This window comes from Oryza sativa, chromosome 7 (assembly GCF_034140825.1).
Source record: "Oryza sativa Japonica Group chromosome 7, ASM3414082v1".
NCBI classification, from domain to species: Eukaryota; Viridiplantae; Streptophyta; class Magnoliopsida; order Poales; family Poaceae; genus Oryza; species Oryza sativa.
The window spans coordinates 13,602,339-13,627,602 of record NC_089041.1 but is presented as its reverse complement, the minus strand read 5'-3'; the positions used below and the strand labels follow the sequence as shown (position 1 = coordinate 13,627,602).

The window sequence follows — 25,264 nt, the reverse complement described above, 5'->3', positions numbered from 1 at the left end:
GCTGCTGCTTATGCTTATAGGCAATATGAATTTGATGTAGCTATGGAGAAGTTGATGAGGGCAAATTTGAAGCATGGAACTGGCTTAGGCAAGTTTCAGTTCATCGTTTCTACACTGTTTCTTTCAATCCAGTGTAATTTCTATCAATTTTCTTCCTATTAAGTAGCTAACCTAGCCAAATATCTCTGCAACTTCTATGTTTTCCTCTTGAATTCAGCCTGAAACTCGCGCGGGCCTGACACCGGCGGCGCGCACGAGTGCGGCGAGAACATCGTTCATCATTCATGTCGGCGCGCGCGGAGAGCGGGAAGTTGCTATGCTGTCGTAGCCTAGACAACTTGCGGCTGGTGATGGCCCGGTGGTGCCGCTCCCTTAGCTTCGTCCGCTCCTCCCTCTTGCCGTCGCCGCGGCGCTGCCGAGGCAGAGGGCGGTGGCGCCACGGCTGCGGGGAGGGGAAGAGGCGGCGGATGGGGATGGTGGAGCCGAAGCCCTACGGCCGGTGGTGCGGTGGTGGGTCCCCACGCGTGGTGAGGGAGAAGGAAGCACAGGAGAGGGGACGGCGTGAGGGCGGAAGAGAAACCACCACAGTCGCCAGTGAGAAGTCCATGAAAGCCGGAAAGGATCGAGGGAGGGGAGATCGCATATTACACGGGAGGTGTGTGCGGGCCCCACAAACCGTGTCTTTTACCGCCAGGGCCGACTGCACGCGGGCGATAGCACATCAAAAATTGTGTAACGCCCGGCGACAGATTAGTCGTCCGCTTTCTTCTCTCTCCTCGTTTCTCTCCCTTCCATGTAGGAATAAGATGACATGGTAATTTTTGGAGCTGATGAGTCAGTCTTATTGTACCTGCTCTTTATTCAAAGTGGAAATGGCACTGAAACAAATGCACACGTAAAACACCAACCGGTAGTCCGGTCGGTGATCACACGGCAGACTTGACACTCTTGCTGTAGCCGGTCTGCTTGTCCCAGTTCCTGCTCCACAGCATGATACCGCCGTAGTTCTTGGACTTCTGCACGATCGGCAGCACGTTCTCTTTCAGCGTCGCCGGAGCCACGTACCCGTTGTTCGCTGCGCCGCTCACCGCCGGGAGGCCGAGGTAGACGGAGCTCCCGGGGAGGCTCGCCGCCCACTTGTTCCATGCGGAGGTGAACGCGGCCACGTTGCTGGCGCGGTAGTTGCAGACCGGGTTGTTGTAGAACTGGACGTGCACTCGGTCGAACAGCCCCGTGCGCAGCGCCTCGCCGAGCATCCTGTCCGGGAACGGGCACTGCGGCGCCGCCGTCAGCCACACCTTCCTCCCTCCGGGCTTCCTCCCGCTGTACGCCTTGAGGTACCTGGCGAGGTCGCCGTAGTGGGCGTTGCTGCCCAGCTCGATGTCGAAGTCGACGCCGTCGAGCACGGCGTCGCCGAACGGCCAGGACATGGTGCTGGTCCCACCGAGGTAGAAGTTCCAGAGGTGGTCGGCGACGGCCTTGGCATCGGCCTGCGAGGCCAGGGAGTACCTGCCGACGCCGCCGCCGATAGAGAGGAGGACGAGGACGCCCTTGGACCGGCAGTACTTGACGTCCGGTCCGACGGCGCTCCAGGCGTGGCCGGCGAGGTTGAGCTTGTAGTTGCCGCCGCCGAAGTCGGTCAGGAAGGAGATGATCACGGTGGAGTAGAGGCCTGTGCCGCATGCCTCCCGGAGCCCGCCTGTGGAGATTATGGGTACCCCATACCCACACGGCATGGTTATCCGACTAGTAATAGGGGATAACATATATGTATGGAATATGTAACAGATCATGACTTGGGTATTACGTTTCCCTGTATATTATGGAACGGCCTAAAGTCCTGGTTTGATAAGATTGTAAAGTAGATTTAGGAAATCGGTACCTTATTGGTTAAGGTTTCTATCTTGTAATCCTGCCCCCATCCTATATAAGGTGGGCAGGAGGCCCTCTAAGAGGCATGAGACAACCTGATCGTCAGATCAATACACACCCGGCGGATTCAAATCCCCAAACAGGAGTAGGGTATTACCTCTCATTGAGAGGGCCTGAACCTGTCTAAATCCTTTGTCTCTGCATCCATCCACTTTTAGGTCTCGTGTGCTACCCCTTTTTATTATTGCCGAAATCATGTTTCGACAGTTGGCGTGCCAGGTAGGGGTGCGTCGAGTTTCCGTCGAGAAGTGCGATGGAATCAATCTCACCGACGATGGCTCGAATCTCCAATCCGGATTCATCGTTCTAATCTAATCTATACTAGATTAATTCCTAATCACAGGTTGATGTGTTTGTCTTTTTCCTGTTTGCACATATTGCCGGTGGCCGAGGTGTTCCCCCGAGGACACACGGGTAAGGCGTGGCCGCTCGAATCCGAGTCCTACTCGGTGCAAGTTCAAGTCATCGGCTGGCCACGTCTACGTCGGGAATCACACGGCATGCTGTGTGCACTAGTCAAACTACGTTGCTTGTTTTGCATGCAAGCAAACGCGAAGGCTATCAAGATCAACAGCTGTCTAGCTTCTCTAACGCTGGGAGATTGGATTGGGCTGTGCTGCCGCCTCCTGTGCTGCGCTGCATTGATTCCTAACAGACTAACACATATTCATCTTTACTGATTTTTTGGTTGCATGTATGACCGTCGGTGAGTTTTTCCGAATCGCCACTGTGTCGCCCTAGGAAGCCCATCCGGACAACCAAATCAGACAGCCACATCTACATGCAAATATGCATGTTTGTGGCATGCATATACTTTTTCTATATACTTTGTTATTACTAATCAAATTAGTTTGCTCCTTGTGTGCATGCACTCCATCGCTGCCCATGGGTTGCAAACATGTCTTCACTGCCGGCTGCCTTCGCCGCCGCCGACTGGTGTCTCCGCCTACACGGCTGACCTATTATGCCACCGTTGTTGGGCGTCTACGACTTCACCGTCGGCTTGCCTCCGTTGCCGCCGACAGGTGTTCTCGCCTATACGGTTTGATGGTCACATCGCCGTTGATGGGCATGTACATCTTCACCGACCGGCTGCCTCCGTCGCCGCCGACTGGTGTCCTCGCCTAAACGGTTGGTTGGTCACACCACCGTTCATGGGCATCCACGTCTTCACCGACCGGCCACCTCGTCCGCCGCCGACTGGTGTTTCCGCCTGTACGGCTGGCCTATTATGCCACCGTTGTTGGGCGTCTACGTCTTCACCGACCGGCCGCCTCGTACGCCGCCGACTGGTGTTTCCGCCTGCACGGCTGGCCTATTATGCCACCGTTGTTGGGCGTCTACGTCTTCACTGACCGGCTTGCCTTCGTTGCATCCGACTGGTGTCTCCGCCTGCACGGCTGGCCTATTATGCCACCGTTGTTGGGCGTCTACGTCTTCACCGACCGGCCGCCTCGTCCGCCGCCGACTGGTGTTTCTGCCTGCACGGCTGGCCTATTATGCCACCGTTGTTAGGCGTCTACGTCTTCACCGACCGGCTTGCCGTTGCCGCCGCCGACTGGTGTCTCCGCCAGCACGGCTGGCCTATTATACCGCCGTTGTTAGGCGTCTACGACTTCACCGCCGGCCTGCCTCTGCCGCCACTGACTGGTGTTTTCGCCTATACGGTTGGCGGACTTCGCCGCCATTAATGGGCTTCATCATCTACACCACTGGCTTGGTTCCACTGGCGCCGACTGGTGTTTTTGTCACCATTGATGGACTGCTTCGTTCCCACATTGGCTACTTTTGCTGTCACCGAGGGAATACGACAAAGCTAAGTCATCATTTATTTCTTTATGTGATATTTTGCCTTTTCCTTTGCCTCACTACATCAACTGGTTCGCCGTTGACTAGTGAGTCGGGGGCTACAGATGTTATATCATATTTTGTAACAATTTTCATAAATATTTATATTGATTGCTTGCGATATAATCTGAGTACAAAAGTGCCTACGAGTTATGGAGTTCTATCTTCCTATGCTTTCCGTTTGGTTTGTCGATGGATAGTTGCCTTTGGGCCGATTCCTAGCACCCGGGGGCTCGTTGGATGGACCGAGTAACGCAAGGTGCTAAGTATTACTCGGAAGAAATCAAAAGCATAGAGATAAGATAATTTATTTTCTACTCTTAATAATTGTAAAAGTACCCGAGTAGTAAATTCTGATTCGTGAAACTTTGTTCCATTAATGGCGAACTCATGTCACTCATATGCATGTCTGGGAAGTGCCTAGGCCGACTCCCGGTGCTTGGGGGCTATGACTAGTCGGACAGAGCGTTTAAACGTAATGAATCATCTGCTCGGGGAAATCAAAATTGACAAGAGGAGAAATACATATTTATAAACATTTTAAAATACTTGAATTTTTCTCGAGTATTATATTTACATCAGATACTACTCATCCTATATGTTTGTTCTGCAGGATCCAAATCCAGATATGCATAAAAGGGATTCATGGTGTCGGTGACATGGGACCGGGAGTATCATGACTAGAGGCTTGGGCAGGAGCAATCACCCACGAGGCCTGACCACCTCGGGGGGGTCGGGCCCGAGGGTGATGTGGCCGCCTCTTTGTCTTCCCGAGGGGTCGGACCGCTCCCATTTCGGCCCCGAGGGCTGAGGCGCCCCGACCCCTTGTAGGTTTTGCGCCGCGTGTATGGGTTAGGTGAGCGCAGCGGGGCTCACCTAACCGCATTTATTGCGATTTGGACGAGCGCGTCACGCCGCATGTAACCCAGTGTAGCGCGCTTGTTTATCCGGTCTGTGACCAGTCACAGACCGATCAGATCGTGGGTTAGGTGGCGACAGGCAGTCTGACGCACGCCTCGCCCCATCCCGTCAGGATGAGAGCCTCCAAGCACTCGTCCCTAGCCGGAGCCGGCGTGTTAGCTCCTGGAGGTGGCACGTTGGACCCGGTCAGATATATGCCAGGCTTCATCCTAACCATTACAAGCAAGACATTGCATGAAGAAGGATGAACATGCAGATTGCTAAACTGACACGTGGTGGTCAAGAATGACCGATTTGTGACCGGTCTGACACTGGTCATGTCGTCAGCAAACAGCCATGTTCCCACGTCGCGCCTGCTTCCGGCGGAAGTGGAGGTAGGTATGGGCCGTCCCATCAGAAGGTCATTCGGACGGCAATCATACAAATCTCCGTCCATTTTTGAAAAGATAGGATAAGTCCCCACACAAAAAAGAGAGATGGTGCATGTGGTATCCCCTTGAGATATAAAAGGAGGACCTTGCCCACTTAGAAAAGGGGAGGGGGATCCAGGACGAAAAAGAAAGGAAGGAGGGAGTTAGAGTTCTCGAGCTCTCCAGCTCTTTGTAGCTTCTTCATACACAGATCCACCAAAACACAGGAGTAGGGTATTACGCTTCTCAGCGGCCCGAACCTGTATACATCGCCCGTGTCTTGTGCTTTTTCCACTCTCGCGAACCTTCCACAAACTAGGAGCTTAGAATCTCACCCAGGGTCCCCGGCCGAACCTGCAAAGGGGGGCCTGCGCGGTCTCCCGGTGAGGAGCCCCCACGCTCCGTCATCTGGCGCGCCAGGTAGGGGGCTCTGCGTGTGTTCTTCTAAGCTCTCGCACTCTTTCGTGTGCGCCAAGCTTTTCCTGTTCAGCCCAATGGCCGAACAAGCAAAGGCGCACAACCTCTCTCCGAGTGTTAGCGGTGACGACGGGGAGCCAAACCCACGCCGTCGAGCTCGTACTCCACCGCCCCCTCCACGCCAAAGTCCTAGGCGGGAGGAGGCGCTCGAGAGGGTCGAAGGATCCGCGACTTCGACATCCACGGGTGATGGAGAAGGGCGCCGAGATGGGGAGCGTCGCCTCCTCGTCTACGGCGACGGCAGCACGCCCAGGGCGCACTCCAAGCGGCGGGTGCGCTCCTACGTCACCCGCCCGTTGTCCCTGACCCGGAGTCTCCAGCCCAACGTTGGCTGGATGACGTGGCCAACTTGTTCATGACGGCGCGGCAGCGCCTAGATGCTGGTGGGCGGTCCTCCGCCACCAAGGCCTCTGGTGCTGCTACCACCGGCTCCGCGTCGTCAAGGCGGAGGGCGCGGCGGGCGGCGGCTGTTGCTCGCCATTCGGCTGCCACTCCCTCGTCAGCACCTCCGACCCGGGAAGATCAGCGTGGGGGGCCAGATGCCCGCAACAGTATCGAGCGCCGGCGTAATGGCCGACGTGCTGCCCACGCAACGGAGGGCGCCTCCTCGTCCGGAGTGTCACCACAACACGGACGCGGGAATCAGCCCTCCGTGCCCCCGGTTGGTGGTGTCGGCTGTAGAGCCTTTGTGGCGAGCCTTCGGAACGTCCGTTGGCCCCCAAGGTTCCGGCCCACCATCGCCGAAAAATATGACGGGAGCGTCAACCCCGCCGAGTTTCTCCAGGTCTACACGACCGGGATCGAGGCCGCCGGGGGTGACGACAGGGTCATGGCGAATTTCTTTCCCATGGCCCTGAAGGGACAGGCGCGGGGTTGGCTAATGAACTTGCCACCCGCGTCGGTCCACTCTTGGGAGGATCTGTGCCAACAGTTCACCATGAACTTTCAAGGCACATATCCGCGCCCAGGTGAAGAAGCGGACTTACATGCAGTCCAGCGAAGGGATGATGAGTCACTTCGCTCATACATTCAGCGGTTCTGTCAAGTCCGCAACACCATACCATGCATCCCTGCACACGCGGTGATTTACGCGTTCAGGGGGGTGTGCGGCACAACCGCATGCTCGAAAAGATCGCCTCCAAAGAGCCCCAGACTACCGCGGAGCTTTTTCAGCTCGCGGACCGAGTGGCTCGTAAGGAGGAGGCATGGACCTGGAACCCCTCCGGTTCCGGTGTGGCAGCTTCGGCCGCCCCCGGATCCGCTGCTCAGACAGGGCGGCGTGACAGGAGGAGGAAGAAGAGGTCAGCCCATTCCGACGACGAGGGTCATGTCCTCGCCGTCGAGGACGCTTCACGGGCCACCCGAAAGGGGAGGCCTGCGAGCGACAAAAAGAAGGAGGCCGGCGCTCCCAGTAGGGAGCGCCCAACCGGCAAGTGGTGCATCGTCCACAACACCTCCCTTCACGACCTCGCGGACTGCCGCGCAGTCAAAAGTTTGGCTGAGCGGACGAGGAAGTGGGAGGAGGAGAGGAGGCAGGAGCGCCGAGAGGGCAAGTCCCCGGCGGTTCCTTCCGGCAATCGGCGAAGTGAGGCCAAGCAGAAGGCCCCCGCCGAGGACATCGATGACGGCGATGATGACCTAGGTTTCCAAGAGCCTGGGGCCACCATTGCCACTGTCGATGGGGGAGCGTGTGCTCACGTTTCTCGCCGAAGCCTCAAGGCCATGAAGCGAGAGCTTCTGGCCGCGGCCCCTACTCATGAGGCAACGCGCCGGGCGCGGTGGTCGGAGGTTGCCCTCACCTTCGACCAGACCGACCACCCACCGTGCGTTGCCCGGGGAGGATAGATCGCAATGGTGGTTTCCCCCACTGTTTGCAACGTGAAGCTGGGGCGTGTCCTCATTGATGGGGGAACAGCCCTCAACATCCTTTCTCCCGCAGCCTTTGACGCCATCCAGGCCCCGGGGATGGTGCTCAGGCCGTCCCAGCCAATTATCGGTGTGACGCCGGGTCACACTTGGCCGCTAGGTCATATCGACCTCCCGGTCACCTTCGGTGGATCCGCCAACTTCCGCACAGAGCGGGTGAACTTTGATGTGGCGGACCTCAGTCTGCCCTACAACGCGGTCCTAGGGAGGCCCGCGTTGGTGAAGTTTATGGCGGCAGTCCATTACGCCTACCTCCAGATGAAGATGCCGGGCCCCGGTGGCCCCATCTCTGTCCATGGCGACCTCAAAGTCGCGCTCGCTTGTATGGAGCAGCGCGCGGACCACCTCGCCGCCGCGTCCAAGCCCGATTGTGGCGACGAGAGGCTTGGCACCTCCGTCCCCGCCGCCCCGAGGCAGCGGATGATCACATGTGACGAGGTCCCGGTCAAGGAGGTTGCCCTGGGCGACGGCCCGTCCAAGACCACACGGATCGGTGGTCTTTTGGACGGCAAATAGGAAGACGCGCTCGTCTCCTTCCTGCGGGCAAACGCTGACGTCTTCGCATGGAGACTGGCGGATATGCCCGGGGTCCCCAGGGAGGTGATTGAGCACCGTCTCGCCGTGCGGCCGGGCGCAAGGCCGGTCCGGCAGAAAGTGCGGCGGCAGGCCCCGGAACGTCAAGCCTTCATCCGCGAGGAGGTGGCGCGACTTCTGGAGGCCGGATTCATCCGCGAGGTCATCCATCCGGAGTGGCTAGCGAACCCGGTGGTCGTTCCCAAGGCGAACGGCAAGCTTCGGATGTGCATCGACTACTCCGACCTTAACAAGGCATGTCCTAAGGACCCTTACCCCCTGCCTCGCATAGATCAGATTGTCGACTCCACCGCGGGGTGCGACCTTTTGTGTTTTCTAGATGCATACTCTGGTTACCATCAGATTCGCATGGCTAGGGAGGATGAGGAAAAAACTGCATTCATTACCCTCATAGGAACCTATTGTTATACTACAATGCCCTTCGGGTTAAAGAATGCAGGTCCTACTTTTCAACGTACTAGAATTTCTTTGGGTAGCCAAATAGGACGTAATGTTGAGGCTTATGTCGATGACTTGGTTGTAAAAACGCGCAACCAAGAGACCTTACTCTCGGATCTAGCGGAAACTTTTGAGAGTCTCCGCTCCGCCCGCATAAAACTGAACCCCGATAAGTGCGTGTTCGGTGTACCTGCGGGCAAGCTTCTCGGGTTCTTGGTCTCTGCTCGAGGCATCGAGGCCAACCCCGAGAAGATACGAGCTATAGAGCGGATGCGCCCCCCCAGCAAGCTTAGGGATGTGCAATGCGTCACCGGTTGCATGGCCGCCCTAAGTCGGTTCATATCGAGGCTGGGAGAGAAGGCGCTACCCTTATTTAAGCTCCTCAAATGCTCCGGACCGTTTACCTGGACGGAGGAAGCTGAACATGCCCTCGCCCAGTTGAAGGCGTATCTCAGCTCTCCCCCAGTTCTGGTCGCCCCGAAGCCAAATGAACCCTTGCTACTCTACTTAGCAGCGACCCCGCAAGTGGTTAGTGCGGCGTTGGTTGTGGAGCGCGATGAGGACAATCCTCATTCCGCGCACCCCCACCCTGTGCTGGCTTGACCTGGGAGAGAGCAGGGAGGAGAGGCCCCCGAGCCGAACGGTGGCCTAACGCCCCTGACGACCGGAGTTGGCCCTCTGCCCGCTTGTCAGATGGTGCCAGGTGCCCCCGACCCCCAGGATGGCCCGGCGGCCACTGCGGGAAGGCCGCACCTATCGCCCTCTGACCCCGAGGCTAACTGTCACGCCCAGAAATTCTCGAACCAGAATTTCTAAGCTGAATGTGCATTAAATCCCTGTCCAGGACCAGCCAGGGTACACAAACGACAATTGTTGACATACAGATCCACGTCTTACAAAAAAAATAGAAAAGATTACAAATGCAGCGGGAAAGATTAAAGCGAGCTAAACCGGGAAGCTTGACTTCAGCAGCGGGCGACTCCACTCCACAGGCAAAACCTTGACGGCAGCAACAAAACCAACCTCTCTGAGACGGCTCCAACTGAGAGGAACTTCAACTCTGGTGTGGGGGAAAAGAGAGCAAGACTGAGTACTACCCACTGTACTCAGCAAGTCATACCGGAAGAGGAGGTATGATGCAGGATATAACCAAAGGAAGCTAGGGGTTCTTTTGCATAAAGCAGGCATTTCAAAGCAGTAGTTGAAAGCAGTAAAACAGCTGTAGTAATTAATCAATATTAACCAACCACTGTCCAACGCTACACCACGTTGCAACAGGCCCAACCAACCACCTGAACTACACCAGTTCATTAAGCTAAACTAAGGGTGAGACTAATCACGGTGAATCTGGTTGATCGCCCATAACCGCGGGCACGGCTATTCGAATAGTTTTACTCTGGCCAGAGGTGTACAACTGTACCCACAAGACACGATTCCACACATGTCGCCATGCCCCGAAGTATCACCATGATACTGCAAAGGGGGAAATCGTGACAAGACCCTCCACATAACCCTCCCCTAACCATCCACACCACGCTAAGGTTTCACCCCCACCCCTCAAAAGGCAGTGGGCGGTCCCCTCTTGCACCGTGGTGAATCCGGCAGCTGGACAACCGGACACCCCGGCCGACCCAACTCCATCACGCCCACCCTCGCCACCGGTGCCTAGGAAAGGGTCGAGCTATACTTCAGATCAAGCAGTTACCCACTCCCGCTTGTGGTAAGCACGGTAAGTCTCCCAGGGTTTCCCGTGAACCGGTCCTTAATTGCCATGGGTGCGACCAGCAAAACCATGCACCCACAGCCCACCATTCAATGTATTTTAATTAACTAACACCATTGCGGTGGCACCAATCTAAAGCTATGCCAATAGACAAAGTCTATGTAATAAAGTGATCCCCATTTGTGTACTAGTTGAGCTAAGCATGGCTAAGCATTTCCTAAACCAACATCTAATCATTTTGATACCCAGGTTATCAATGGCATATGGTAAACAATAAATGGCTGAGTAATAGGACCCATCCCACATTACATTGTAAAAGAATGCAACATTTAATAGAAATGCGGGATATTTGTAAATTGGGTACAATATGATCAAACGTATTGCATGACTTGCCTTGCTCTCGCACTGACGAGACCTCAGCAACGTCTTCGAGAAACCGCGGATCGACGAAACGACTGAAATCTACGCGACAAACAAAGCACACAAGCAAAACATGCTATAAGACTACTGAAACAGGAAACAAAACTATTTTTAATGGATTCTTTGCATTTTTCTTGATTTACTGAGACTTGAATGGACTTAAACGGAGCTCGGATGAATTACTTATGAATTTTAGAAGATAAACTATGTTTTTACTAATAAAGAAAAGTCCTTAATCAATTTATTGCGCAATAAAGCCCAGGGCTGACGTCAGCGGAAGGGGGGGCGGGCGCCGACAGGCGGGCCCCGCTTGTCAGCGGTTCAAGAGAGAGGAAGGGGGCGCCGGCACGTGGGCCCCATTGGCAGCGGCACAAGGGAGGGAGGTGGCGGCGGCATGCTCGGCACGGCTCAAGCCGGCCGGCCAGCCATGGGGCGGCGGCGGCGGCACGCGCGGTCACCGGCGGTGACCGGCGGCGCGGGAGACGGCGGCGGCCGGCGCGAAGGCGGCGACGGCGGCCGAAGACGACGGCGCACGCGCGGAGGGCGGCGGCGCTCATGGGAGAGAGAGGAAAGGAAGGAGGAGAGGGGATTCCTCACCTTCGAGCACGGCGGCCGGCGCGAAGGAAGAAAGCGGCGGCGACGACCGGTGATGCGGAGGCACGGACGGGCGGCGGCGACACCCTAGGAGAAGATGGAGAGGCGTTAGGGATGGAGAAAGCGACCGCGACGACCAAAATGGCCGGCCGGAGATGGAAACAATGGCGAGCACACCGACGACGCAGGGAAATCGGAGCTCCGGCGGTGATTCGCGGCAACGAAGCGGCGGCCGAGGTAGCTCTCGCGGCGGCGAAGCTAACGGCGGTGGCGGGTTGGCGCGGCGGCGACCCTAGCGGCAGTGGCGCGCGGCCGAAGGCGACGGCAAGCGGCGGCGCTAGCAACAAGCGGCGCGAGTGCGATAGGAGGCACGGGAGAGCGCGGCGAATGAGGGAAAACGAAAGAGGGGGCTCGGGAGAGTGCTTTTATGGGCGAGGGAGGGGAGAACGTGGCCGGGAACCCTCCCGATTTGGCCGGCGACGTGGGGAGGAGAGAAAGAGAGAGGGGTGGGATTCGAAATCGAATCCCGTCCTCTCGAGCGCGCGCGCGGGCCGGGAGATGCGGGGAAAGAGGCGGCGACGTGGGGAGGACGCGAGAGCGGCGCGGCGTGGGCGCGGGAAGAGCGGAGGAGGCGGCGGCGGATTAGGCGGCGGTTGCCGTCGGAGGCGGGTGGCTGGAGGAAGGGGACGACCTGACAGGTGGGCCCCACCTGTCAGCGTCCCGGAGAGAGGGGGAAGGAGAACGGGCCGGCCCACAAGGGGAAGGCCGAGCGGGAGATGGATGGGCCGACGGCCCAACAAAGGAAAAGGAGGGAAAAGAAAAAAAAAAGAAAAAGGATTTTCCTGGGATTAAAAATTGCACTTTGGTGATTTTTAATTGGTAAAAATTATTTCCAAGGCTCTGAAAATCCCACTAAAAATCTTGTTAATGCATTGGAGCATGGGGAACTCAAGAAAAATTCCACCACGCTATTTCCGATTATTAAGTGCATTTATTAACTAGGGATTTAGCTCTAGGTTAATTAAGATAATTTCTTCGGACGATTTATTTAACAAATTTTTAAAGCAAGCAAAAGGGGGAAAACTTCAGGGTGTGACACTAACCCTGTGCCGACTCGACCCGGGAGAAAGCAGGGAGAAGAGGCCCCCGAGCCGAACGGTGGCCTAAGGCCCCTGACGACCGGAGTTGGCCCCTTGCCCGCTTGTCCGACGACGCCAGGAGCCCCCGACCCCCAGGACAGCCCCGAGGCCACTGTGGGAAGGCCGCCCCTGTCTTCCTCTGACCCCGAGGTCGACGGCACAGAAGACGAGTGCGCCCCGCGAGGCCGCCTGGACGAAGAGCGCCCCAGGGATGTGGCCCCTAGCGAAGAGGATCGGCCCCACCGAAAGGTGCAGCGGCCCGTCTACTTTGTTAGTGAGGCCCTCCGGGACGCCAAGACCCGATACCCTCAGGCCCAGAAGATGCTTTACGCTATTCTGATGGCTTCAAGGAAACTGCGCCATTATTTCCAGGCGCATCGGGTCACGGTGGTTACGTCTTACCCCCTCGGCCAAATCTTGCATAATCGAGAGGGTACTGGACGGGTGGTGAAATGGGCAATTGAACTTTCTGAGTTCGATTTGCACTTTGAACCACGCCACGCTATCAAGAGCCAGGCCCTCGCCGATTTTGTGGCAGAGTGGACCCCGGCTCCCGAGCCCGTCTCAGTCCCCGAGGCCAGCTCGGGCCCCTCGCAGCTGCCTCACACCGCCCACTGGGTGATGCAGTTCGACGGCTCCCTGTCTCTTCAGGGCGCCGGTGCGGGGGTCACGTTGACCTCGCCGAACGGAGACGTCCTCAGATACCTGGTTCGCCTTGACTTTCGGGCGACCAATAATATGGCAGAGTACGAGGGACTCCTTGCGGGACTCAGGGTGGCAGCTGGACTGGGGATCCGCCGCCTCCTGGTGTTAGGCGACTCCCAGCTGGTCATTAACCAAGTCTGTAAGGAGTACCGATGCTCTGACCCGCAGATGGACGCTTACGTGCGCCAAGTACGGCGTATGGAGCGCCATTTCGACGGGATAGAGCTTCGGCACGTGCCCAGACGGGATAACACGATTGCCGACGAACTCTCACGGCTCGCTTCCTCGCGAGCCCAGACCCCACCGGGCGCCTTTGAAGAAAGGCTTGCCCAGCCGTCGGCGCGACCCGACCCCTTAGGGGAGACGGACGCGCCTGACAGGCCCCCGAGGCCCGTCGGAGTCCAGGCCTCGGGACCCGAGGGGAGCGCTCCCAGCTCCCTTAGATTGATTGCTTGGATCGCTGAGATCCAAGCATACCTCACAGATAAGACTCTACCCGAGGACCGCGAAGGGAGTGAACGCGTCCAGCGCATCTCCAGACGCTACGTGCTGGTAGAAGGGACCCTCTATCGGCGCGCGGCTAACGGAATCCTCCTGAAGTGCATTCCTCGGGAACAAGGCGTCGGGCTTCTTGCCGATATCCATGAAGGCGAATGCGGAGCCCACTCCGCCTCGCGCACCTTGGTTGGCAAAGCCTTTCGTCAAGGTTTCTATTGGCCGACAGCTCTTAATGATGCGGTCGACCTGGTCCGGCGATGCAGAGCGTGTCAATTCCACGCCAAGCAAATCCATCAGCCGGCCCAGGCCCTGCAGGTCATACCACTTTCATGGCCATTTGCTGTCTGGGGGCTCGATATCCTGGGACCGTTTAGGCGGGCCTCGGGCGGGTTTGAGTATCTGTATGTCGCGATCGACAAGTTCACTAAGTGGCCCGAGGCTTATCCGGTCGTCAAGATCGATAAGCACTCCTCACTTAAATTCATTAAGGGCATCACAGCCCGGTTTGGAGTGCCTAACCGTATTATTACGGATAACGGCACCCAATTCACTAGTGAACTTTTCGGCGATTACTGCGAAGACATGGGCATCAAGCTCTGCTTCGCCTCCCCCGCCCACCCCAGAAGCAATGGCCAAGTGGAGCGCGCCAATGCGGAAATCCTCAGAGGCCTTAAAACCAAGACCTTCAACATCCTCAAGAAGCACGGCGATTCGTGGATCGAGGAGTTGCCAGCGGTGCTCTGGGCGAACCGAACCACACCAAGCCGAGCAACCGGGGAAACGCCTTTCTTCCTCGTCTACGGCGCGGAAGCGGTTCTCCCATCCGAGCTCACCCTGAGGTCCCCTCGGGCCACCATGTACTGCGAGGCTGATCAAGATCAGCTTCGCAGAGATGACCTCGACTACCTGGAGGAGCGAAGGCGGCGCGCGGCCCTCCGAGCCGCGCACTACCAGCAGAGCCTGCGGCGCTACCATCAGCGCCACGTCCGGGCCCGATCACTCTGCGTCGACGACCTCGTCCTACGCCGCGTCCAAACGCGTGCTGGATTGAGCAAGCTCTCACCAATGTGGGAGGATCCGTATCGAGTGATCGGCGTCCCCCGGCCGGGCTCCGTTCGGCTGGCCACGGGCGACGGCACAGAGCTGCCTAACCCGTGGAACATCGAACACCTTCGTCGCTTCTACCCCTAAAGGGGGATCGGGTGTCAGGTTTCGGGCTCGGGCCAACCCCGCACCCCCCTCGGGCGTGCAGGGTTGGCCGGGGGCTACCACATATGCATATTTTTATTTCTCTTATATTTGTATTTCAATAAAAGCATTTTCAATTTCCTAAAGGCTGTATCTGTACTGTTGTTTCCTTTTGAAGAGTCTTGACTTGAAATAGGTCACTCGTGTTCAATCCTGCCCTCGGGGGCTCGGGTCGGCTAAAATCGCCAAACGGGGCCCAGAACCGAGCCGTGCCCCGGGGCGTGGTGAACTCCGGGGGGGAATCGGCAAAAACCTACAATCGGGTCACCCATAACCCTCGGTCACCACGCTCCCGGCCTGGCCAGTCTCGACATGTGGATCTCCCCAGGCACTAGCCCCGACCCGAGCCATTTGAGGACTAGGACCTGGGCACGAGCCCTTGTTCAAGCCAAGACACAAAAGGACCGCGGCACAGACATCCTCGTCTCATACACACAACAAATAGAATTGACACAAAAAATTTCCTCTTTATTTGATTGCAGATTAAATTAGTCTATACAAGAAGGGGGCCCGAAGGCCTCGGAAGAAGAAAGAAAAAACTGTTTAAAGATTGGCGGGGGCCTGGGGGCTCAATCCGATGCACCCGGGTCGCCAGCCTCGTCGCCACTGCCGCCCACTCCACCGTCATCGTCCTCCTCGTCGGAGTTGAGGGCGAACACGAGCCGAGGGGCAGAACCCTCGAAGCTGTGGACGATGTGGTCGGCGGCGTCCCGGACTTGCGCGCGCGCGTCGTCCTCGGTCTCGGGAGGGAACTCGTCCAGCGCCGTCCATGGGGAGAAGTCGGGATCCCTGGCCTGGTAACTCGCCAGTACGAGCTCCACCGCTCCTCGGGCGAGGTCCCTCGAGGATGACTTAATCGTCCTCTCGAGCTCCTCGGGGAGCCGTTGGAGAGTCCCGGCTATCTCCGAGAGGCGCTGGGCGAGGCCCCCCTGGTTGGCGGCGTACTTCACAGTCCGCCCGCCCCAGAGGCCCGCCTGCCGGCCGGCGCGGTCTAGACGGGAGACAGCGTCCCGAAGCATGCCGGGCCCTACCTCGCCTGCCAAGCGGAGGGCCTCGACCTCCCCGGCGGACGAGTCTAGCGCGCCCTGCAGATCGGCGATGGTGTGTTCGGCAGCTGCGAGGCGGGCGGTTAAGTCGCTTTCGCCCGCGTCCAGATCCTTCTCCCGCGCCTCGAGCTCAGCGGCCCGCTGGTTCAGTGCGGCCCTCTCGGCGCGGACACTTTCCAGATTACGGCGCGCCTGCTCCTCCCGCGCTGCCTCGCGGAGGGACAGGCTGTCCGCCAGCCGTTGCGCCGCGGCCTCGGCCTCCTCGAGAGCTCGCTCCCGCTCGGTGAGCACGTCCTCGCGGAGGCGGAGTGCGGACTCCTCTTCGGCGCAGGCGGCCTCGTGCACCGCCAGCGTTGCCTCCCGGATGGCAACGGCGGCCTCGCGATCCGCCAGGTCCCTCTCCACGGCGCAGGCACGCTCTTCCAGCGCCATGGCACGGGCCTCAAGGGCTTCTTCGCGCCGCCGGGATGCCACCTCAGTCTCCGCCGCCCGCCGTTCTCGGGCAGCGGCAGCGTCAAGGACCCCCCGGGTGGCGTCGAGCTTCTTCCCTAGCTCCGCCTCCCAGCTCCCGTATTGAAGGCGGAGGGTGTCCTGCGCCTCGTTCATCACGGTGGTGGCGATGAGGGCAGCCCCCCGCTCCTCCTCCACCTCCTTGGCGATCTCCGCCAGCACCTTCCGACGGGCTTCAAGCTCTGAGACGTGCTGGCGGTGTGCCTTGCGGCCCACCTCCACCATGGCCTCCACCGAGCGTCGCCCCTCTTCGACACGCGCCCACGCGGCGTCGAGCTCCGCCCGCTCCGCTTGCAGGGCCTCCACCTGGGCACTTAACCCGTCCAACACCGTGGTGTTTGCGACGGCCAAGGCCTGCAGAAGGGGCTCTGCGTTCAGTGGGGCAACGGAAGGCGTGGGGAAGAGCCGCCTCGGAGAAGATGCCGCACGGCTCGGGCCACCGATGGACATGCCGGACTCGGGGATGTCCCCCGGACCTGGCTTGTCCTGAGCGTCGCCCGAGGGAGTGGGCCCAAGCGATGCGCCCGCGGCCTCGTCGCGAGCTGCCTCGGAAGTCGTCGTCGCCTCGGCCTGGCGAAGTCTGGCCTCCTCCCGAGCGGCTTCTTCAGCTTGGCGAGCTCGGACGGCCACCTGGGCAGCTTCCTCGGCTTCCCGAAGGCGATCCGTGGCCTCTTGCTGGTCAGTTTCACGGGTCGCCTCGGAGGATGTCGTCGCCTCGGCCTGGCGGAGTCCGGCCTCCTCCCGAGCGGCTTCCTCGGCCTGGCGAGCCCGGGCGGCCTCCCGAGCGGCCTCCTCGGCTTCCCGTAGGCGATCCGCGGCTTCTCGCCGGTCAGATTCCCGCCTCCGAGCCTCTGCGGCCGCCGGATCCTCGGCCTCAGACTGGCCGGACTTGGAATGGCGGGAGGGACGCGACGGGATCTCGCTGAAACAGAAGAAAGACCAGAGGACAAACAAGATGGGTGAGTGAAAACTCGCGTTGAGAGAATGAATACAGCCACGATGGGCGTGGGACGAACCTGCGAGGGGGTCGGTTAAACGACCACCTTGGAGGGGAAATAAGGTTTCCCCGGGATGGTTCTGTCCCCCCCATCTTGCGGAGCCGTTTCTTCTTCCGCTCCCCCTCGGGCTGCGACGTCGGCGTGGCCCCCTCCGGGCGCCTGCTGCTGTCACGCGCCGCCCCGCCCCCTCGGGGAGGAGATGGGGGAGGGGTTCCTTCCTGCTTCCTCTTCCCCCGGGCGTCGGCAGGGCGGCTGCTCCCCGGGCCCCCGTCGCGGGGCCCAGAAGCACGACCCCCTCCCGGGGTAGATTGTTCCCCCCTGCGGCTCCCGCCCGCGCCATCGTGGCCTCGAGGAGCCCGCTCCTCCGACGCCCCGACCGCCTGCATGATGGTCAGGATGGAGGCGCGATCTGGATCGCTGCAGAGGGGGAGGACTCCTTGAGGAATGAGGGATGCCTCCACGGAGCTGAGATTCAGCACCCGTTGGACCACTATCTTGAAGTCCTCAGGAGCCCAGTCCCATCGGACCCCCTGGTGGGTCCTCATGTAGTCTTCGGACCCAGTGTACTCCCAGGCGCCCCGGGCGCGCCGCTGGAGCGGCGCAATCCGACGACGAAGGTAGTCGCCGTACACCATGGCCCCTGTGAGCCCCTGGGATCGCAGGCCCGCCAGGCGGTCGAGGACGGCGTCATAGCCGTCTCCCAGATCTACCGACGCCCGCCAGCTGGAGGCCTGCGCCGGGGGCTGGCTCGGAAGTCGGAGGCGCACTTCGTCGGCGAGGGGGGTGTAGAACCAGTCGCTCTTCCAGTCATCCCACTTCTTGCGGAGGACGCAGGGGATGTAGCGATTCAGCACCGGCCCCCGCGGCTGGAAGTAGCAGCCACCAACCACCGACGGCGGCGACACCGACTGTACGGTGAAGAACCACCGGAACAGCCGAAGGGATGGGCGCACCCCGATGAACATCTCGCACAGGTGCGCGAAGATGGCCAATGTCATTACCGCGTTGGGGGTGAGGTGCGCCATCTGGAGATCGTAAAACTCCAGAACATCCATGAAGAAAGAAGAAAATGGCGGAACCAGCCCCGCCATTGCAAAAGGGAGGAAGAAGACGGACCGCCCCGGGTAGCATGGCGCCGGGCGTCCCTCGCCTAGCGTGACTATCTCCCGGCCGGTGGCAGATTCCGGCATGAAGCGGCGCGGCAGCCCGGCCTGCCTCTCGCTCACGATGCGGGAAGGCGGCAGCACGCTACCATCGAGCAGAGCGGAGCCCCGTGCCATGACGCCGGAGGAAGAGATGTTTGAGGGCGAGCGCGAGTGGCGAAGGTAGGGCACAGGAAACAAGGAGTTAGGGCGCAAGCGGCGAAGACAAGGGGAATAATGGCGAGAGGAAGGAAGCAAATCTCTTCCTCGGTGTCTTTATACCCTTGCCAACGCTGTGCCCGGCTCCTCGCTTCTCGCGCCCACTATCTCGCTCCCTCGTTTCTCGCGCCCACGCTTCCACTAATCCCATTCGCCCGCTTGCGGCGCATGAGGTGGATATGCGGCTGTGGCAGTCGAGATGGAACATATCGTGTGCGCGTTAATTACGCTCGCCGACCGAAGCGCCATCACCATATCTCCAGGCAAGACGAACCGGCTCGTCCCGATTCGCGTGCTACTCGAGTAATGTGGCAGCCTTGAAGAGGCCGCTCATTATTGACAGTCGAGTTACCATTGCCGATGTGCGTGATTGGCGACCGTTGGGTTTCTGCCCAACCATGGAGACCGGTCCCACCTGTCACCAGGCCTTAGGAAGTGGCGTCACGCCCGACCGTTTCCCTCGAGGAGGGCGATCGCCCTGGCATAACGCCGGGGGCTACTGTCGGTGACATGGGACCGGGAGTATCATGACTAGAGGCTTGGGCAGGAGCAATCACCCACGAGGCCTGACCCCCTCGGGGGGGTCGGGCCCGAGGGTGATGTGGCCGCCCCCTCTTTGTCTTCCCGAGGGGTCGGACCGCTCCCGTTTCGGCCCCGAGGGTTGAGGCGCCCCGACCCCTTGTAGGTTTTGCGCCGCGTGTATGGGTTAGGTGAGCGCAGCGGGGCTCACCTAACCGCATTTATTGCGGTTTGGACGAGCGCGTCACGCCGCATGTAACCCAGTGCAGCGCGCTCGTTTATCCGGTATGTGACCAGTCACAGACCGATCAGATCGTGGGTTAGGTGGCGACAGGCAGTCTGACGCACGCCTCGCCCCATCCCGTCAGGATGAGAGCCTCCAAGTACTCGTCCCTAGCCGGAGCCGGCGTGTTAGCTCCTGGAGGTGGCACGTTGGACCCGGTCAGATATATGCCAGGCTTCATCCTAACCATTACAAGCAAGACATTGCATGAAGAAGGACGAACATGCAGATTGCTAAACTGACACGTGGTGGACAAGAATGACCGATTTGTGACCGGTCTGACACTGGTCATGTCGTCAGCAGACAGCCATGTTCCCACGTCGCGCCTGCTTCCGGCGGAAGTGGAGGTAGGTATGGGCCGTCCCATCAGAAGGTCATTCGGACGGCAATCATACAAATCTCCGTCCATTTATGAAAAGATAGGATAAGTCCCCACACAAAAAAGAGAGATGGTGCATGTGGTATCCCCTTGAGATATAAAAGGAGGACCTTGCCCACTTAGAAAAGGGGAGGGGGATCCAGGACGAAAAAGAAAGGAAGGAGGGAGTTAGAGTTCTCGAGCTCTCCAGCTCTTTGTAGCTTCTTCATACACAGATCCACCAAAACACAGGAGTAGGGTATTACGCTTCTCAGCGGCCCGAACCTGTATACATCGCCCGTGTCTTGTGCTTTTTCCACTCTCGCGAACCTTCCACAAACTAGGAGCTTAGAATCTCACCCAGGGTCCCCGGCCGAACCTGCAAAGGGGGGCCTGCGCGGTCTCCCGGTGAGGAGCCCCCACGCTCCGTCACATGGCTTTAAGCTTATCTCTTACGCTCCAGGAATGGATCAGTCAGAACATCACCATCGGCTTGCCTCCGTCGCCGCCGACTGGTGTCCTCGCCTAAACGGTTGGTTGGTCACACCACCGTTCATGGGCATCCACGTCTTCACCGACCGGCCACCTCGTCCGCCGCCGACTGGTGTTTCCGCCTGCACGGCTGGCCTATTATGCCACCGTTGTTGGGCGTCTACGTCTTCACCGACCGGCCGCCTCGTCCGCCGCCGACTGGTGTTTCCGCCTGCACGGCTGGCCTATTATGCCGCCGTTGTTGGGCGTATATGTCTTCACCGACCGGCCGTCTCGTCCGCCGCCGACTGGTGTTTCCACCTGCTCGCTGGCCTATTATGCCGCCGTTGTTGGGCGTCTACGTCTTCACCGACCGGCTGCCTCGTCCGCCGCCGACTGGTGTTTCCGCCTGCACGGCTGGCCTATTATGCCGCCGTTGTTGGGCGTCTACGTCTTCACCGACCGGCCGCCTCGTCCGTCGCCGACTGGTGTTTCCACCTGCACGGCTGGCCTATTATGCCGCCGTTGTTGGGCATCTACATCTTCATCGCCGGTCGTCTCGTCTGCTGCTGACTAGTGCCCTTACCTCTACGTCTGGTTTATACAGCTACCACTACTGATGGACATCATCATCTTCCGTCGCCGACTGGTTATGCCGCCGCCGACTGGTGCTTTTATCTTCACAACTGCGCGTCTTCACTACCAGTTTGCTTCTGTTGCCGCCGACTCGTGTTCACTTCATCACGGCAATGCAACTTTGTCATCATGGTAGAGCGACTTCATCTTTATTATCTTCGGCACTGACAAATTCTATTGCTGCTACTTCGTAAGTTTCGCTACTTCACCAACCACGACGTCTTTGTGAATCTCGACATCTCGGCATGCAATGCCATGTTATTTTACTACAACAAGTGGCTCTCCAATATTCAGGATTTCTACTTGGACATCTTCAACACATATCTTCAATCAAGCAATGACTATTCGACGACAAGAAGCTACAGTTCTCGACTCTATGTTCAGTTGTTTCCCAACTAATCAAAGAGTCGGGGGCTACACAAATACAAGGCTCAAAATTTGATAAATTTTATGTCAAGCTGAAGAAATCAATTAATCAGCCAATGAGTCAACTCCAAGAGTCATTATCTTCATCTTTGCTTCGGAACAGACATTCTACTTCAACAACTTCAAATATTTCGGTTTAGACGAGTTGGGCAACAACATCAACTCTCCTCCAATTATTTGTCTTCACGGTTGGCCTACTACGCAACTGCCGATAGAGGATCTCATCGTTATCATCGGCTGCTACATCGCTATTGACTGGATCACCGACATCGTCATCTTCATCAACATCTTGTCAAGCCTCTTCAACATAGCCTACTCTGCTGCCGTTGATGGGAAACTTCGTCATCATAGTCGGCTATCTCTGTTGCCGCTAATCATCATTACCGTCGGATGCGTTTGTCGCCGCCGATTATTTTCTTCATCTTCATGATTGGTGGATTTCGCCATCACCGTTGATGCGCGTCTACGTCTTCATCGTCGGTTTGCTTTTGTCACCACCGACTGTTCTTTCGTTGTTGTTGGGCGCCTACATCTTCACTGCTAGCTGACCTGACTGTTGCCGACTGGTTTCTTCGCCTCCATGGTTATGCAACTTCATTACCTTTGATTGGTGTCACTGTTTTTACTACCACTGACATCTTCCGTTACTTCTGATGAGCAATTTCGTCTTCATGTTGGTCATTTCATCTCCATGCCGACTGCGTCAGCTATTGCCAATAGACAATTTTGACTATGACAGAAGGACAAGCTATATGCTCAGGGGCTCATCAACTCAAGCGTGAGGATTATATCTCCAATTTGGACTTGTTCCGGATACATTCCACATGGATTCATAGTCATGAGTCTATTTTCTATGCTCAAAGACTGGACCAATTATTATTCCCCGTAAGGGCTATCAACCGAATACTTGCGCCAGTCGGGATTCAATTATTATATTTATTTTGGTGTATCCCATAAGGGATAATCATTCAGATCAGAAGCTATTCATATGAGCTACACTTGGTCTATATTACCCGGAAAATTTATTACTCGAGAGCATGTTACATGCATCATCCTTTAAAGGGTGTCGAAGGCATATTTTTTGGCCTAGGCCTAATATGTCTGCAGCCCATATTTTCAGGTGTGGCCTGTCACGTTCTTTTAGGGACTTAGGCACTTTTCGCTTAGGCCAAAGTGCGCGTGATCAAGTGCCCAATACCTTAAAATCCTTTTATACCGCAGTTACTCGACTTTTTAGGAGTTGGTACAATGCATCTTAAAAGGTGTCAAACAGTAAAGCTTTATATAGCTGCCCCGCTGACTTTTTTATATAGTCAAGGTGCTGTTTGGGTTTATCAAGCAATTGATTGGATACAATATCATTGCTTTTTGCCACGTAAGTGTGCATTTTTATTGACCAATATTATGGCTTAGGCTGATTATATATTATGGTCATTTTTCAGGCGGTTGGTAAATCCTTTATGAGTTTACTTACTCGGATGTTATACCATATATGCCATATATTTCCAGGTGTGGTGAAACCATGTGTCTTTTAGGGACTTAAGCACATCTGTTAAAGCAGTGTGCGCATGGCGTATGCCCAATACTTTGGAAATTTCTTTATTCACAGCATTCAAGCTTCTTTATAGTTGTTTTGCTATGTGAACTTTCAAAGATGTTGTCAACTTTACGTTGTACGCATCATATTTTGCCAAACAGTCGGTATATCACTTGGATCATATTATTCGGGGATTCACACCGCATATGCTATATATTGGTATCAAGTCACTTGGTTGACTATAATTATCAAAAACCACTCGGTTAATTGGATAATTTATTCCTTGACTATATGTTTAGTTTGTTCAGCTAATCACATAGTTGGGGGCTACACCTATTAGGTGCATCTATTCGATGCACCTGACTTTATTTTTCAGCCCTCCACAGTCTTCAGATTTGGTAAAAGTACTCGGGAGACCATGGCGAAGATGATTGAAGCACTCGGCTTTAGAGTAATCTAGTTCGAGAGAAGATTATATTTTCGACTCTGAAGGTCTCAGGGGCTACTGTGGAGATTATGGGTACCCCATACCCACACGGCATGGTTATCTGACTAGTAATAGGGGATAACATATATGTATGGAATATGTAACAGATCATGACTTGGGTATTACGTTTCCCTGTATATTATGGAACGGCCTAAAGTCCTGGTTTGATAAGATTGTAAAGTAGATTTAGGAAATCGGTACCTTATTGGTTAAGGTTTCTATCTTGTAATCCTGCTCCCATCCTATATAAGGTGGGCAGGAGGCCCTCTAGGGGGCATGAGACAACCTGATCGTTAGATCAATACACAACCGGTGGATTCAAATCCCCAAACAGGAGTAGGGTATTACCTCTCATTGAGAGGGCCTGAACCTGTCTAAATCCTTTGTCTCTGCATCCATCCACTTTTAGGTCTCGTGTGCTACCCCTTTTTATTATTGCCGAAATCATGTTTCGACACCGCCCTCGCTGCTCGTCTGCCCCCAGTACACCGTGATCCGGCCGGTCTTGCCCGTCGCCGCCGCTCCACCCAGCGACGCGGCGACGACGACGGCGCAGAAGATGGCGGCCGGCAAGGCCAGCCGGGATGACGCCATAATGCTCGATGGGATATTGGGATTTGGGATTGCTAGCTAGCTCTCGCCTCGGTGGAAGTGCTTATGTGTTGATCTGCATGGCGTCCTCCTGAGCTGGTGAAATTTATAAGGAGCTGTATAGGTTTAGAGTATGCCGCTTGCTTTCGTCCTGGTGAAGGGAACATGGTACGACTTTTTTCCCTCATTTTCCGGCGAATTAGTCAGATCAGTAGGTAAGATAGATTATTACGCATGGATATTATGTCATTAATGGCGCCGTGTAAGTAAACTAGCTATAGCTTAGAGCAAGTTTAATAGTATAGCCAACTATTAGCTCCAATTAATTTATAGCCAATCTAATAGCTTATTCATACAATAGTTACATACTATACTATTAATACTATTAATACATGGTTCCACATATCATACACACACTTTGTCTCGAAGTTCGTGCTACAGCTGGGTATAAATCTGTAGCCCGCTGCTTCTCTCTCCTTATTTATCTTATTAAAATATGTTTACATCTGGCTTATAGCCTGCTATTGTACCTGCTCTTAATGGCAGTTTTGGTCAACGGATCAGAAGTTAATTGAAGCTCCGTGGTCGAGTCCGTAACCCCCTAATTATTTTATCAGAACTATCAGTTCAGTGCAAATTTAGCTTGTCGCTTCAGAGAATTGCATATAATAGTGTACAATATTATCAGCTACAAAACGTTTTGACTGTATTATAGAATTGGACCCACCGGTTATGTACAGTTGCCATACCCACCCTGTTTAAGTTTGGCTCACATGTCATAGTTTTGTGATAAAGGCATAAAGCTATAGTTTATGATAAAATCGCTTGCTGTTATTACAGTTTTGTCAAATACAAAGCTAAAACTATAGTAAAGTGATAGTTTTATTCAAACTAGTTATCGTGCGCGTGCAAGGCACGTTGTAACATTATATACACAGAAGTAGAATAATAAATGCTACCTTTTTTATGCAATACTCTATATAAATTCTTCACGTAAAAATTGAGTTTCATAGACTATAGTGGGATGATAATTTCAATGATCTCTATAAAAACTTGCAACATCTATTCCTAGAGTGACAATATAAGATGCAATGCACCATCCGTCTTTATTAACAGAAATTCCAAAGCTCCATATGAGTGCTCCGGGCCCAGGTGCTCCCAAGGACAA

At 56.2% G+C, this 25,264-nt stretch overlaps 1 protein-coding gene across 1 annotated transcript; it reads right to left on the bottom strand.

Moving 5' to 3' along the window:
- Positions 1-815: 815 nt before the first annotated feature.
- LOC107281711 (hevamine-A) lies at positions 816-24,225 on the bottom strand. The gene is made up of 2 exons (XM_066312181.1): positions 23,964-24,225; positions 816-1,699 (listed from the first exon to the last, which is right to left on the bottom strand). Exons 1-2 carry the CDS (start codon positions 24,097-24,099, stop codon positions 927-929), a joined length of 909 nt encoding a protein of 302 aa, XP_066168278.1. The 5' UTR covers positions 24,100-24,225; the 3' UTR covers positions 816-926.
- Positions 24,226-25,264: the final 1,039 nt, after the last annotated feature.